Source organism: Gambusia affinis, linkage group LG08 (assembly GCF_019740435.1).
Source record: "Gambusia affinis linkage group LG08, SWU_Gaff_1.0, whole genome shotgun sequence".
Taxonomy (NCBI): Eukaryota; Metazoa; Chordata; class Actinopteri; order Cyprinodontiformes; family Poeciliidae; genus Gambusia; species Gambusia affinis.
Window position 1 is genome coordinate 16,671,490 of NC_057875.1, and position 16,325 is coordinate 16,687,814.

A 16,325-nucleotide genomic window follows, 5' to 3' on the forward strand; every position below is an offset into this window, starting at 1 on the left:
GGTCAGGTGAAGAAAATGAAAGAGAAATTCTTTAATGACTTGTACCGGTAGTGTTAACTTATAAACTGTTTTTTTTTTTTTTGAAAGGAATGCGTCTCCCAGCTGAATTTGAGTGGATTTGGTACTTAGACTTAACTCTTCCTGGACCCTAGGAGTTACACAACAAAATGTGTTTAGATGTCATAGTTCAAAACAAATAAACAGTATGTCAGTGGCACTGATATGCATTTACATGATGCAGAAGATGTTGTGCTTTTAACAGAGTGAGTAAACTAAGTGGTAGAAAGAAAGAATACCAGAAATAAAATTTGTGCTGAGAGCATAGCCTGAGGCTGTTTGTATGTTTGGCAGTGTGAGAGCATTGGTCGGCAGGTATGTCAGCAAGTCTACGAGTGTTAATGCTTGTGTGCCTGCATATTCCAGTTTATACTCTTGTTGCCGTGTAAATGTGTGCCTGTAAAAGATTTTTGCCCTGAGGACTAGTGTCTCCCTTCTCTTATTTCCCTCTGTCTTCGCCAGGCTGTTTGCGTGACGTGAGGTTTAACGGCCGCTCTGTTCCCCTGGATCAGGACCAGCATTCAGAAGAACTTCAGATGTTGGTCTCTTCACAGGGCGTCTCTGTCGGCTGCTTCTCAGATGCCTGCAGAAAGCACCACTGCTCCCCTCCCTTGGTCTGCTTGGACCTCTGGAGACAGCATGATTGCAGGTGCTGTAAATATAGAGAATAAACAGCCAAACATTTTAAAGCGCTCTTAAAGTGTGCAGTCACGCTCGGCACATATTTGCATGCAGATCTCCAAAAACAAAGGATGCATCAGATTATCATACTTATGATGAAGTTAGAAATGTCAGCAGTCAATTTGTACTTTTGCGAAGTTAAAAAGCTGTCTGCCTTTCTGTCTGTCTATCCGTCCAATTATCTGACCTATTCTACATTTTTATCTTTTGTCTATCCAATCTAAATAATGGGGATCAGCTAAAAAGTGGCACACATTAATACTCAAAGGAAATGCAAAAGGTCATTTCCACATTCAGAGTAACTTCAAATGACCTGCAAATAATACTGAAATTTTGCTTAATGTGATCTTCAGCAATGCCCTGAATCAGCAAGTAAAATGTCAGAATGTCCCTTGAAAGGAATACATTGAAAACTTAATACACAAATCTGACCATCCAAATGAGAAATTACTTATTTTGATCTGCCTAGGATCTCTGTGACGAACATCGTTTAAAATATGTTTTTAATAGTCGAGCATAGCCATGAATTGCAACGTTGATAATTAATTTAAATTACCGTAGTTGTTAATAAATGGATAAATAACTTGAGTTCAGTTCCTGTTATATTTAACTAACAAAACTAGCAAAAAAAAAAATTCCTCCACTTAAGCACAATCCAATTGATTCCAAAATGATTGATTCATTTTCAAAACCAAAGCGGTTTTGTTATATGTAGTCATTTTATTATACGATTCTACAAAATGAAGTTGTATGTCCTGAAAGCAAAATGTTGTTTGACAAAGTATAGTAAAGTATGTAGTAATATTGGAAATAAATCGGCACAAGGACTTAACACTAAAAAATATGTAACAAAAAAAACGTGTTTTCTGTGAACTCATAAGGAGTTCATGACACTACAAGCAATCTGTGACTAGATTTCAGAAGAGGAGGCATCAATCTCTATATACCACTGATATAAACAAGAGCACAATCAAATAGGGCTATAAAAGTTACGACTAAACTTTTAAAATGCATTCTAAAATGCAAGGGCAGCCAATGCAAAAACTAAAATGGCTGTAATTTGTTGCTTCTTTTTAGTGTTTGCCTTGTAGCTGCATCATGGAATGAGTGGAGACATAAAAGTGTGAATAATCATTTTAGGCTCATTTTTTCTTTGCAAAATACTGTAAAGCTCAGAGATGTTCTATAGTTGGTAAAACCACTACCTTTTTATTAATTGTCTTAAATGATGCTGCAAGGACATAGCGGAGTGAAAAGCATACCTCCTGGCTAGGCATTTAATCAAAGATGATAACTTATCTTATTCAGCAATAGAGTGAATGTTGCTACTCATTCAGTAGCAACATTAATATGTCATACCTGACGTATCATAACAATGGTAAGAAATTTCCAGGAATAAGTCTTAGGAGATAGAATATATGAGATAAAATGATGATGATAGGACAAAAGTAATAGGTTCCAGAGCTGAACCCTGTGAGACACCCAATGGCAGAGGTTTTACACTCAGAAATGACCTTGTTGGTAAAAACATTGTTATTTCTGTCGGTAAGGTCCATACAGTGAATATAAAGCCTATAAATCCCAGGTAAAAGCAACATTTTATTTGTGATTTTAAAACAAATATGCAAAATCTTTTCAGAGAATTTCCTACCTAAATGTAACACATGTTTTGTATCTTTCATAAAACAAATCTGAAACTCTTGGATTTTCTTTGGGCTTCAGGTCAGAGGAGTTTGCTGGTTAATAATGAACTGCAGCACCATGGTCACTGAACCAGTTTTGGTGCCTTTGGCAGCATGAGCAGGCGCCAAGTCCTGCTGGAAAATAAAACCAGCATTTCCAAAAAGGGAAACATGAAGTGGTCTAAAAGTTTCTGTTACTGTGGACTTTGCTGCCTCTTGATGCACCAACTGTAACCACAGTCTCCTTGTGTAGCTCCTCCAAATTCTGGAGTGGATTTTACTTGACAATCCTCTCAAGGCTGGGATTCTCTCTGTTGGTGGTACAATTTTTCTAACCACACTTTTCCCTGCAACTCAATTTCTGTTAATATGCTTTCTCTGTGAACAACCAGCTTCTTAAGTAATGACCTTTTGTGGCTTACGCTAGTCAGGTTGTTGATGACCGTCTTCTGGATATCTGTCAAGGCAAGTGTTTTGAGTTCATTGGGTGATTAGAATGTGACACCATCATTTTCATTAACTACTGTTTCCCCAGTATCCTAATTTTCTGAGGCACTAAATTTGGGATTTTTATTTTCTGTAATCAGTAAAATTGGAATATATCAACATATGTGTGATGACTTTACATGATATATAAGTGATATATAAGTATAACTTTCAGAGGTGAGTAGCAAGAAATTTTGCGCTTTTTTGTAATTGTCTATTTATTTTTTTTGTTTTAGATACACTTGAATCTACGGAAGAACTAGGCTATCCTATGTCAAGATTACATCCAATTTTGGCAATATTTCTGGAATATGTTTTGTCTGTGATTTAAGCTGCATGTCTCTGTAAAAGTAATAGTACTTTACATTATAACTGGAAGTCATAATTTTACAACTGAATATGACTGACTGACTAAACAGTTTTTTAAGGTGGTCCAAAGTCAACAATTCTTAATTTCATAGCAGAAAATTAGAAGTCATAGAGCTGTTGTTTATGCAAGACTTGTATTTGAATGAATAATAGATGACAAACATACATAAATTAATGCAGAGAAAGGAGGTTTTGCATCCTTAGTATGATAATTTTGTGTGAATTTTTTATTGTTTCTTGATGCGCTATTGTCCAACAGATGGCAACGAGGCCGAGTGGACCAGTTGCATGCCAAGTGTCAAATATTGAGTCAACTTTAAAGAAAAGCACATACCAGCAGTGACTGTAAGAGTTTTGCCTGGCCCTTTAAACTCTGCAGGATCACTAAGTCTCTTTGCTGTGATTTTAACACTCCAACCCAGTGGGGACTTTGGCATCCATATTCTGTGATTGCAGCACAGCCTCGGGATACAAAGCACTCAGAGAAGCAGGGGGCAGGGATGAGTGATATTCAGGGGATAGTTTGTACAAATATACTGGGGGACTACTGCTGCAAAGCCAATCTTAGCGTCTCGGTTTCTTGTTCCTTTTTTTTCTTCTTCTTTTTTCCATCTCCAGTCAACATTCTGTAACCTTCAAAGAACATATCTTTGAATCTGATATAAGAGGTGTAACTCCTGAGAGATTTATTTTTTACACCATCCCCTTAGATGCTATAGCTCCTGAAAAATTCAATGTTCTTTTTTTTTTATTATTATTACTTGACAGCTTCCCAAGTGTCTCTTGTGTCGGCTTTACAGTTCTTCATCTTCTCTGCACAGGTGCCCTCCGGGACACATGACCAGAGAGACCTCTTCGGGCAGAGCGTGCATCTACACGCTCTGCGCCAGCCGGCCGTGTAGACACGGAACATGCGTGGCCCACTCGCCGTCCCGCTACTCATGCCACTGCAGCGAGGGCTACCGAGGGCGGCACTGTGAGGTGGCGCTCGCCGTGTTCCACAGCGAGGACAGCAGCAGCCTCAGCCTCAGCTCCATGTTTGCCATCAGCATCTGTGTCATGGCCTTTCTAGGTAGCTATGTTGACTATGTCCTCTTCTACATATGGTAACCAAACATTGTCTTCGTCTGTCTTGATTTTTTTTACCGTCTTTCTTCTTGTATTGTTGTTTTCATTGTCACTGTACCATCATGTAATATTTGCTTGACCTGTATATCAGCTGTTTTATTTCTTTCCTTTATTTTCCTCACTTCTGTTGATTCTGCACACAGCCGCATGTTTTGTTGCTTTATTGATCTCTTGAGTTACGCTGGGATGTGTTTCTGTATGAGCTGTTGGTTAAAACAGGAAACACAAGAAGGGAAGCTGGGAGATAAGAGAAATGCTGCTTGTCCTTATTTGTGATTCATTGGAAAACTAAGAAAAACTCTGTTGAGATTTTGAGATTCTTTCTTTTTTCTATTTCTCATGTCTGTTTACTCCTGTGTCTTACTGTCTAATCTTTAGAAGTCAGTTTCACTCTCTGCCTTACTTTCTAATTGGCCAACTTATTGTTTACCTCATCAATCAGTTATCTCCGGATTGAGCACTTCAGTTTTTTTGCAGCTCATAGAGCAGGCAAAGAGGAGTGGGACATCTTTGATTGTCCTCTTGATCACTGTAGAGTGTTTTAGGTGAACTTCAAGCTAATGTTCACTTGTTTTTTTTAAAAGATAAGAGAATAGCTAAGCATAGAGTCTGAGTGAAATTAAGCTATTTTGCAAAGAATAGATAAAAATTTCAGTTGTTAGATGTGCAAAACTAGGGAAAAACATTGTCCAAAAGACCCACAGTTATAATTATGAACAAAAACACAAATACATGTGTTGAAAAATAGAATATATAGAACTGTGTTGTAATTCGACAAAATATGAAAAATGAGATGGAGACCTAATTATTTTGCTCGTCTGTCCATTTGTCTGAATAGAAAGATATCAAGTAGAAACTCAAAGCTGCTTCGAGAGAAAATAAAGTTATAGAATATATAAGCTGTGGGAGATTGTGTGCCCTTACCAAAAAGTTTCTCTTTGAAGGCTCATCAGATGATCTAAGGCTGCACTCTGACACATGTGAGGTCATGAGTTCAGATCTGTAAACGGGAGAGCGGATTCTGAATGCTTTGTAGTTTAAGAGCAGAATCTTGAAATCAATAATTATAAGATGAGGGTTATGTGCTCTCTCCTTTGTGCCTCCTTAGAAGTGAACAGTTGAAGTTTAGAGTTTTATTGCTGATGCTAATGTTAATGAAGGTTGGGCGAAGCTTTGCAAGTACAGTAAATATGAAAAAAAACAACAACTTGGGTCTTGATGAGCAAACTAGGCTCAAAACAAGAGTTTGTCAATGTTCTCTTGGAGAAACTTTGTTAGACTGGCACTCCTAGGAAGGTATTCAGCTGTTCCATATGATCTTAATTAGTGGATAATTGCTGTCGCTGTAGTTTGCTGGAGTCCCTGGTCCCTGAAAATGGCTTTGTTGTCCTTTATACATGGATAGATGCCAGTGAATTCGTTTCTCACCCTTTGTTGAAATTTGCCTAAATTTTTGGATGATGTGTCACTTTTTTATGGGACACTCTATATACTCTTGAGGGTCACATGACTAAAACCTTCAAGATAACAACTGTGTGGTTAAACATTATTTGATCAGTTAAATCAGTTTTTATCTATGTGCTGCCAAATATATCAATGTGAAAAGATGTTCAGTGTTATGTAACTTTAAGAAATACTTATCGATTTCAGAGACAGCTGTTTGGTCATATTTTAACAGTTCAGTGGGTAGTTTTATCAATGTTTCTTGCCACAATCAGCCCTTTGAGATTCATGATCTTAATATGGCCCAAAATGAAAATAGGTTTGATAAATCCTGTTTCATTGATTTCTTAATTCTAAAGGTCAGAGGTCGGACATTAATCAGTTGGGCGACTAATACAATTGAACCAAAAAGTTATTTCATGATTTAACCTTCCTGGGGTCTCAGCGTGATGCTAAGGAGGAGTGCAGCAAATGTCATGATAGGACAGCAGGGAAGTAGGGGCGTTATCCCGTCAGACCGTCAGCTTCTGAAACCACACACACACACACACCCACACACACATACAAAATATACTTGTAAAAGCGCAGCCTGGATCAGTGTGACCCCACCAGACTACGCGCAGAGTAAAAACCTTATGAGGTTCACATAAGGTCTCGTTAAAGCTCAAAAGGAAGGCAGTGATGTTCTCTTATATTTTCCTTCAATTTCTTTTAATTCTCACTGTACAGGCATGCAATGAAATTTTCTTTGCACAGCTTAAAAAGAGCACTTATGAGAGAGGTTGTCTTTGTCATCTCTTTCCTTTCTCAGTAATCTTTGCAGTGATTATTCATGTAGTCCATAAAATTTAAAAACTAAGCAAGAGAATAGCCAGTGATATTTACAGGTCTAAGAGTTTATGAACAAATTAACAACATATCGAGCTCTGGTGAACTAAGGAACATCAGTTAAATTGTTTAACAGGCAACACAAAGGGCATCAGATGACTGATTATTCAAATGATATTTCAGCTCTTAACTTGAACTGATGACACTTGCCCTCCTTGTGTAAACAGATGAATAAAACTGCATGGTTGATGGTTTCATAAGCTGTGTTAAGGCCTGATAGGATCAAGATTCAATATCTACCCACATCTGTTGCCAGAGGGTGTTTTTTTTTTCTTTTAAATAAGTATGCAAAAATATTTCTACTCCAATTGTTTAAAAAAAAAAAAAGAAAGATGGAAAGTCCTTTCTGTAAAGGTTGAGGAAACGGATAAACTAATTGTGTTGGGATCACATGAGGAATTTTGTGCTGATTTCGGTGCTCACAAAAATAGACAGACAAATAGCCTACATGTTGTGGGACTGGCTTCCCTCTGAAAGGCTGTGTTGCTGTTTATGAGTCTTTGTGTCATATGAAACGCCTCGGCAATTCAATATACTGTCCCTGCCTATAACCGACTCGACGTTCCCTCAAGGGCCATATGGCCAGTATTAGGTGATCAGTTATTCTGACACTTTCCAGTGAAACATAAACTTGTCTGCAATATTTGATAATTAATTCAAAGCTGATGAGGTGTGGCCTTGGCCTCATTCATGGAAATTCATGAGCTACTTGCAATGCCAGCCTAAAAAGAAAAAAACACTGAAGCAGTTTGTCCGTGGTTGCAGATGAGGCATTTAAATTCACTGTGCAAGATTTTCACCTCAGCAGGAGTCATAGGCTGCTTCGTAATGTAATTTAGATCAGGACTAACACTCGTTGGTGAGTGTAATTACATTTTCACAGGTTAGAAAAAATAATAAAACAACTCAAATCTTTTCCCTCAACTGGAAGCAAGCAGAATATTTAGTTGTGTTCGAAAGTAAAATTAGTCCTGTCCTTTAATTTAGAAAACAGCTGCTTTTACAGCACAAACAACAATTGTTTAATGATGACCCTCAAGATCATCACCACAAGATACCGGTGCATTTATACCAGTGCACTGGTATAAATGCACTTTCAGTGGGCTTAGCTAAGGCTGCTGGCTGGGTGCTAGATTAAAGGGGACGCTTACTCCGCCTCAATGTGCATTAAAAGTTAAATGATCATCCATTTTTAAGTTTTACATGCAGCATCCCAGGCCAAGCAGTGTGTGAGATCGGTGGAGGTTATTAACCAAACAAGATCGTCTGACCAATGCTCATTAGTCAGACATCAACTCTGACACTGTTTTATTTGATGAATAGAGGAATTAACTGTCCAGACGGGCTCTGTTCCAAAGCCATTGCATAAAGTGCCGCCTATTTTTTCCCCCTCATCCCTGAAAAATATATAAATAAATTATTTCCCAACTCTTCCTCATTTGTCACCTGTCTCATTTCCATCTTCATCAGTTTTTATTTCTTCCCATTTTACCTCTTTTCCCGCTGATGTTCAATCTGTTTCACAGCTCATTTTTTTCCCCCTCATTGCTCTCAGACTGGAGGCGCAGCGAAATAGTTAAATTCGGGGATCGTGCTTGGTTACAGTTTTCTCCAAACTCATTCATAATGCACAGTCCAGTCCAGTCTAACATCATAATACCCTGTTCATAGTAGTGGTTAGAGGGCAGAAGAGCAGCAGTGTTATAGATTGACGAATGACTGCGATGTTTGTGCTCTACCCTGTGGGATATTGATCTCACTGGAGTGTAGCTGCACATTCACTCGCACTCCACTCTGTGTTGCAGTTGCCACAGGTATGGAACAACCAGTGTCTGTTTACTTATATCTAATTTTGGACGCTTACAATGGAGGGGGCCGTAGATTGGGCTCAAGCTGGCGTCCATCTCACTCCCCCACTGTAGTTATGTGTTTAACGGCAGCTCAGGTGATGCTAGAGGGAAGGAGCCTGCAGGCTGCACCTAGAAGGCCAGGTAATCCTGGAGGTAAGGATAAGCGCTGCCGTCGGGCTGGCACCTTATCAAGATTCTGGTGTTTTCTTCAAGGCTGCTCAGGCGTTAACAGTCAAGAAGCCAGGTCAGCTGATCAATACTGCTCTCTCCTCCACCTCATACAGAGGACGGTCAGTTGGGGATTTAATAGGAATGCTTCAAATCTTTTTCTGTCTGAAATGAGAGGAGCATAAAAAATAAAAGTGTGTAGCACCTTCACTCCACCAACTACAACCTATTCACTTCAACTCACCTCATCTATATAGCAGCAATTCACAATAATTCTCACCTGAAGGCACGTTGACACTAACAGATTCATCTTATACTCAGAAATATATACTCATATCAGTCCAATCAGAAGGACGGAAATAGATTCAAAGACATGCATTCTCATTTGATCCAAGTTACAGTACATAGCTGTCATAAAGTACAGTGAAATACAGTTTAGAATGATATTGGTTGTCAACAAGTTTTCATAGTAAGGATGTCTGACTGTTGCCTCCGTAGAAATAAAGTAGCAGATAGAAAAAGTAAAGGTAATATCAGCAATTAAATGAAAGTAAGGCATAAATGGAGAGTAGCAGGAGAAAGTAGCACAGTGAAGACAAGTGTTCAGTTTGTCCTCTATGCCTATTGTAGCTACAGAGATAGTTCAGGTTATCATAAGTTACTCTATGTTTAATCAAAAAAGGGTTTTGTTCCAGTTTTAAAAGTAGACAGCTCCTCTTCCTCACTGAGAAAAAGCAGTGATTTTCAGCAAAAAAAAAAAAAAAAAAAAGAATTCCTTCACCTCTTTCTTGTGCAGATTACCTCTGTAGGAGTTGTGTTTTTCTGCTCGTGTGACCACCAAAGAGTCATTGCTTGTATTATTCTCCCTCAAAGCAATTACTTTAAAAATCCTGGACTAATGCCATTATCTCACATTTCGCTCAAGATTTTCAATTAAATCAGTACTTAGCTCACTCCATATAAGATACTCCAGGTGAAATGGATCCCATCTTGTGAGCGAGATAAAAGCTAAGGCCAGAGGAGGCCAGAGAGGTACTGGAAAAATAGACACAGGGAGAGACTTAATGAGTGAAAACGAGGGGAGTAAGCAGGGAAGGACATTCCAACACGCACCAACAACAACATTAAAACGGAGAGCGAGAACAGAGAAAAGATTCAAAGTAGGAAAAACAGATAGCGAGAAGAAGAAGAAAAAAATGAACATGAAGGATGGCATACAGGGTGAAAATATTGGTTGAGATTAATGGGTTTTAAAGGTCAGTCCAGCATGTTGTATAATTCAGCACACAATAGATATGATTGATGTGTGTGCTTCAGGACCTTTTCCTGCTCAGCTTCCGCAGTATTCCACCCTACGTTTAGCCGAGCCACTGAGACTCCGAGTTTAAGCTGGGAGGAGTACAAATTTATTTAATAGGTTTCCAAGGAGCTGCGGTCTTTGATAAGACAGGAAACAGAGAGGCAACATCAAAGAGAATGGGTGGAAAGGTTGGTGCCTCCATTTCCACGTTTGTTCCATTAGTGCCTCTTAACTGTAGGCCCAAGGTAGCCAACAGTTCCTTTCGGATTGAATCAGTGTTTGGATTTCGTATTTGTGATGCATTATGTGTTATTTGTTTCAAACAAATGTCAGCTGTTTTTAGTGCTTTTGATGAAAAATGTACTTATTGACGTGGAAATGCTAGAGTGGGTGTTTTAAAATTTGTATCACAACTTTGCGCTCTCATTCCTTTTACATCCAAAGGCATGTCGTTTTGCTGCTTAGCTTCTCATTTTAATTATGTGTGAGTGCTCCCTGCTGTGCTAACACGCTCTCTGGCACCCCTCAGTGTTGATGCTGGGGCTGTTTCTTTACTCTTGCTGGAGGAGACACAAGGGGCTGAAGGAGGGTGTTTACCATGTGTCTGCACACCACGGCGAGTGGGAGGATATCCGAGAAAATGTGCTCAACTACGACGAGGAAGGTGGCGGGGAACAGGACCAGGTAAATGCACTCCCTCTCAATCTTGTAAACATGGAAACAGTACCTAAAATTGCTCGGGACTCAACAGTGACTTGCAGACATTATATTGATATTTGAACTTTTATACATTTATTTCACATTACAATCACAATCTTCAAAGTGTTTCATTTGACTTTTGCTATAATATCACAAGTCTTTGGGATAAATATTTTAGTTGCACCCATTGATTGTTTTTTTTTTTTGTTTGTTTGTTTTTTTAGTTAGCATGAACTCAATCAGATTGGGTAGAAACTATAAGCTTTAGTTTCAGACTAGTTGTCATTTGGATTCTAGTATTGCATTGTAGCTTTGGTTGAGTGTCCAGTATTGTTGACCTGGTGGAAAGTGAACTTTCACCCCAGACTGAAGTCTTTTGCTGCCACTAACCAATTTTCTTCCATATTCAGTGTAAATCATCCAGAGTTACTATTGAGCTTGTAAATGTTGTCTGATCAATGCTGTCTTTGCCCATCTTGATGCCCTTATTTTTTGCAGGCTTGCAGTAGTGCCATATTCTTAGTTTTTATAACCTACTTTAAACTATTCCACAAGTGTTTCTCTTACCTCTCATTGTTCTGTTTTTTTGGTGTTTGTGATGCTGTTTATAATTGATCTTGAACAAACAAATTAATACTGAATTTAAATAACACGCAGCAAGATAGTATTTATGAAGGTGACTTCCAAATGAGCATTGATTGCACTTCTTCTTCTTTTTTTTTTTTTTAGCGTTTAAAGGGACAAAATAACATTTCACCTGCTTTAGTATTTCAAAAACACACCGAAAACCAAATATCCTTTCATTTCACTTGATAATTATGCTACTCTGTGTTGGTCTATCATGTTATTAACAAGCTTGTCTAATCTTTGTGGTTGTAATGTGACAAAATGTATAAAGATTTACTGAAAGCTAATGCAAGGCATTATAAATGTCATCACAGTGTATTTTGGGACTAAGTACACAAAAAATGTCACAGTTGAGAATGTTAACATTAACATTTCATATAAAATGTTTTCTGCTGCAAGATGATGACCAAATATCAGTCCCCTGGAGATCGAGGGATGCAAGTCAATTACATGAAATTAAGCAAAAAGGCACCAATAGCTGTTAATGCTTCAGTTTTAATAGGCTTGGTAAGAGCAGAACACCATCCCCTCACACAGATAATTAATTACTTGGCCGATTAAAGGAGCTGTTGTTGCCAATTTCCCATCCTAGGCTGAGGATTCCCATATTATTCTCAGTAACAGGCTCATTTACTCCCAGAATCATCAGTTGAGCCACACTAGTTAAATTGTTATGCACTATGACAAAATGGCATTGGTCATTATGGCGCGGGCAGCATTGTTCTTATCGGCTAGATATAAAAAAGAATTAATATTTCATTGTGTTTTGTCCTTTTCTTTCTTTGCTGTCACAGAACGCCTTTAACATGGTGGAGCTGCAGCGCTCCCTCCAGCCCAGCCCCGCACAATCCCTCCGCTACAGCTATCCACAAAACACCAGCTCCTACCCACAGACTAAGCTTTCTCAAGACAACAACAAGAAGGGGATGTCAAATGGAAATGGCAATGCTGCTATTGCCCTGCGTCTGGCCATCCCCCCCTCAGAGGCAGAAACCTTGTCGTCCCCTCTGACCTTCCGCCGCTCTCAGAGAGCCTTCTCCTTCTCCAGCCAAGATTTGGCTCGCTACCTGTGTGAGGTCATCAGAGACATGGAGCACACAGAGGACCCCGGCACGCTGACCACACCGCGCCGTCCCTCTGGAAAGGAGCACAACCTGTCCTCAGTGCGCTCCCTCAGCTCCCTCAGTGCATCTCAGGGTTCGGAAGTGAAGCTTCACGCTGCCCAGATAACCCGGATGGACACATTTAAAACCCTTCGAGCCGTGATGTGTGACCTAAGAGGAGACTCCAAGACTGCGGACAGTCAGAAGGACAAGCTTAAGGAGAGCAGAGGGCAGCTGAAGTGTGAGAAGAATGGGTGAGGCTGTGCTCTGAGAAACAGAACTGGAGGTTACACAGAAAAAAAAAACCCCAACATTAATCAGAAATCAATGGCGGAAATCCAAAGGGAGGTCATTAAATGTGAAATACTTTAAGACTGGAAAGACTGCGCTGAATCTGTTTGAATTCTCTTATAAATCTACTGTATTGAAGAAACTTTGAAGATTTATGTTCTTTGATATAAAAGATGTTTACCAATGAATGATCAGATGTGATGTATTGTTTATTTGGAATTGCACTGTACAGTATTTAATTCACAGACAGCACTTTTTGGAGGTGCCCTGTGTCAAAGCAACCCATGTCATAAAGCTCAGAAGAAATGTTTGCAAGCAGCGGGCCAAATGAGTTTCCTCTGAGAAAACTGGATTCTTTGCGCTGTTAATGACTCATGAAATCATTTATGTGACAAAATGAAAATTGTTTCATTTGTATTATCTATTTCCTTTTAAATAAATGAGTATGTTTGATAATATTTCAAACTCGGTCTTGTTCAAACAGGCGTTCATATTCGTCACGCTCAAATATTACTCTTCTTTTTTGAAGTTCAAGCAAACCTTCATCTTCAAACATGAATCAGCTAAATGAGATTTACATTGGATGTCTTATCACGTTCATGTTATTAAAATAACACCTTTCATGTGTTTGCAATGTTCATACGATAATAACATTCATAACAAACTCGAGCAGCTGTTCTTGTCATATTAGTCTAACTGCTACCAGCAAGAAGAGCCACTGATAAGAGCAAGGTCAATTTTGGGATTAATTATTCATGTTGAGAGCCTGTAGCCATCTGACCTAAGTGGCTGAGACTCTTCAATATAAACTCAAAACGTCAGGGTCCCAGCAGGCAACCCTACATCATACTTAATTGGGCAACATTACTGGAATTAAGCAAGTGTGACACTGGAGCGAGTCTCTGGAGAAGCACACTGAGCTGCTGCCTGCAGCTGATAGAACTGACGTGTCCTTTCCATATGTACCCACACCTACATAATGCATCATGCTAAGACATATAAGAGACCAAAAAGAGGATTTTAACACCCTGTAGGTCTTCAAAGAACCTAGTGTTTTATCCATTTGTATTCATGAGTCTTGGTGTACTACCCACATGAGATAAACCCTCTCGAAGTGAATAAAAGATCCTCACCATCTTAATTCTACAGAACGTCTCCTTGTATGCAGTCAAACTTGATCTGGTCAGATTCCTTGGAGATGAAGCGGTTGCATGAAGCCACACTGCCACCTTTTGGCAATGGCCAGATGCAATTCGTATTTGAAATAGCAGCTCATTATTTTACATTCAGGGTTTATCGCCACACAAGTGGGAATTCTCACAGCAGGATCTGAGGATTCTAGCAGGAATATGTGATTATCTCAGTCATCATGAATTACAATCTAGGTCAAATATTATTACAGTTATTAAAATTTGTCCAAGGACTGAATGCATGATAAGTGATTCATTTACATTTTAAATTACACAACAATAGATCTTTCTACTTACCTACAGTTTAACTAGTCACATTACATTGTTCAAATTAACACTGAAAAAAGAAGCAAAACAATATGTTAATTCTAAAAGTTTAAAGGTTATGTTAAAATATTAAAGTGTTGATGATCCAAGATTCCAGGATAATTCAGGATTCAGTCCGACTTGGTGTTGTTCTATATGTGAGGCCAGCAAACTGCATAATCATGCTGTCTTTTCCAGTTTTTTTTTTTTTTTTTACCTAGGAGCGACAATGATCCAAGGCAGTTGCTGTGCTTTGATTTTTCTGTCAGGGTGTGTGATTTATCTCTCAGCCACTAGAGGGCAGTGTGAGTTAACCTGGAGCAAACTGATCAAACGCCTAAGTGGAAATTTGAAATGAAATTCATACTAAGAATTACAAAAACTGGGAATAAACAGTGCTAAAAGCACATTAATCATCAGGCTGCCAAGATGAGCCTTTATATCTTTGATTTAAAGCAATATGTTTAATCATTATTACTAGACAACAGGTTAAGTTAGAACTAGGTAAGAACAGAGTTAACCATGATAAAAAGTCTGCTAGACTGGAAAAGTTAAAAGGATTGTCTGGCACTGTTCTGATTGCTTCAGATCCCACCTGATGCAGAAAAAATACATCAGATGAGATGCTTTTTTTTTTTTACAAAATGTATATTTTTGTAAAGCAAAAAATTGCTTATTTTTACTTTACAAAAATAAGTAAATTATTTAGATCCAAATGAGGTACTCAAATGTAAATTTTAACATTTATTCAAAACCTTGTACTAAATAAGCCTATCAGACCTCACCAGAATTAAGGGTTTTCTATTGAAACAAGACACAGACACCAGATGCATGATTTTGTTTTCAACATCTTAGATTTTTGTTTGTCTTTGTTAAAAATCACTATCATTACTCAAACTCAGCCAAAAATGCTGCTGTCAAAGTCCTGACCAATACCAAGAAAATGGATCAATTTACACGAGTCCTTAAATCAAAATCATATATTTTCTATTGTTATAGAAATAATAAGCAATGAATCCTGTTGGGTTTGTATGTCAGAGAAAATATGAACCATCTACGACTCTCAGGTCACAAAAGACATGCAGACGTAAAGCTCCAAAGACCAGATCAAGAGAAGTGGAGTTAGTGTTCATTTTCTATGCTCCTTTGGTCTGGAAACAACTCTCAAAGACATAAAGTGTGCAACATCTGAAAACATTATTGCTATTACAGTTTATTTTGTAATAATTCTTACTCTTTCGGCTTATCCACTAATTGAAATGTTTTCAGCTATTTGTATTTACTTTTCATTTCCTATTTCTTGTGTAATGCTTGAATTCTACTTTACTTCCTATTATGTGTTTTTGTCTTTTAAAGTGAGCTTTAATTTACTTATATTTTCTTTGCAGAACACTCTGAATCATCCTGTCTGAATGGTGCCACAAATAAACATGCTTTACATTGAATAGCTTAGCTCATTTTTTGCATCAGTTTTGTGACTTTTAGTTGTAGATTAAATTGAAAACAAATCTAACACTTTGATCAATGAATGATAAATGTAGACTTTAAATGTCATTTTATTTCAGTGCTGGAACACTAGTCATAGAAGTGGTCTATAAAGGAGTTTATACTAATGCTAGTTAAAAGCAAACTATTTGAAACAAGTTGTAATTGTATTGGTCAATAATCAAAGTGACATTACATTCAAATGTACCATATTTCTTAATAAAATAAACTATTTATAAAGTACAAATAGACCCTTATGTTTCTCCTGAGTGTTACTTCCCACATCTATGTGGTACATTATATATTTCTATATTATATTGTAATAAATAATACAACTCAAGACACAGTTCCTTCTCTAAATTTTTCACATGTAAATCGTAAACTTTGATGGATTTCAATGGCATTTAATCTGATAGACTAATAAAAACTTCTAATAACTGTCCTTCAATAATGGTTTTCTTCTTGCCATTCTTCTGTAAGGGTAACTTTTGCAGAATAGACAACTAGTAGTAGTAATATCAGCCCAAGCTGCAGGTCTTTGCTGCTCCTCCTTAGGTCCAAGGGCTTTGTCA

The 16,325-nt window shown here is 38.0% G+C and overlaps 1 protein-coding gene across 3 annotated transcripts in view; it reads left to right on the plus strand.

The window, feature by feature from the left end:
* Positions 1 to 15,721, plus strand: part of LOC122835821 (neural-cadherin-like) — a 139,676-nt gene extending 123,955 nt beyond the window's left edge. Inside the window, exons 30-33 of one of the 3 annotated variants that reach the window (XM_044125208.1) lie at positions 520 to 706; positions 4,097 to 4,347; positions 10,582 to 10,736; positions 12,173 to 15,719. In XM_044125208.1, coding sequence (XP_043981143.1) covers positions 520 to 706; positions 4,097 to 4,347; positions 10,582 to 10,736; positions 12,173 to 12,739 — 1,160 coding nt within the window. In that variant the 3' untranslated portion in view covers positions 12,740 to 15,719. Of the gene's footprint in view, positions 1 to 519; positions 707 to 3,534; positions 4,049 to 4,096; positions 4,348 to 10,581; positions 10,737 to 12,172 lie in introns of those variants that run through there. The other 2 variants (XM_044125206.1, XM_044125207.1) reach the window with 2 other exon arrangements.
* The last annotated feature ends 604 nt before the right edge of the window (positions 15,722 to 16,325 follow it).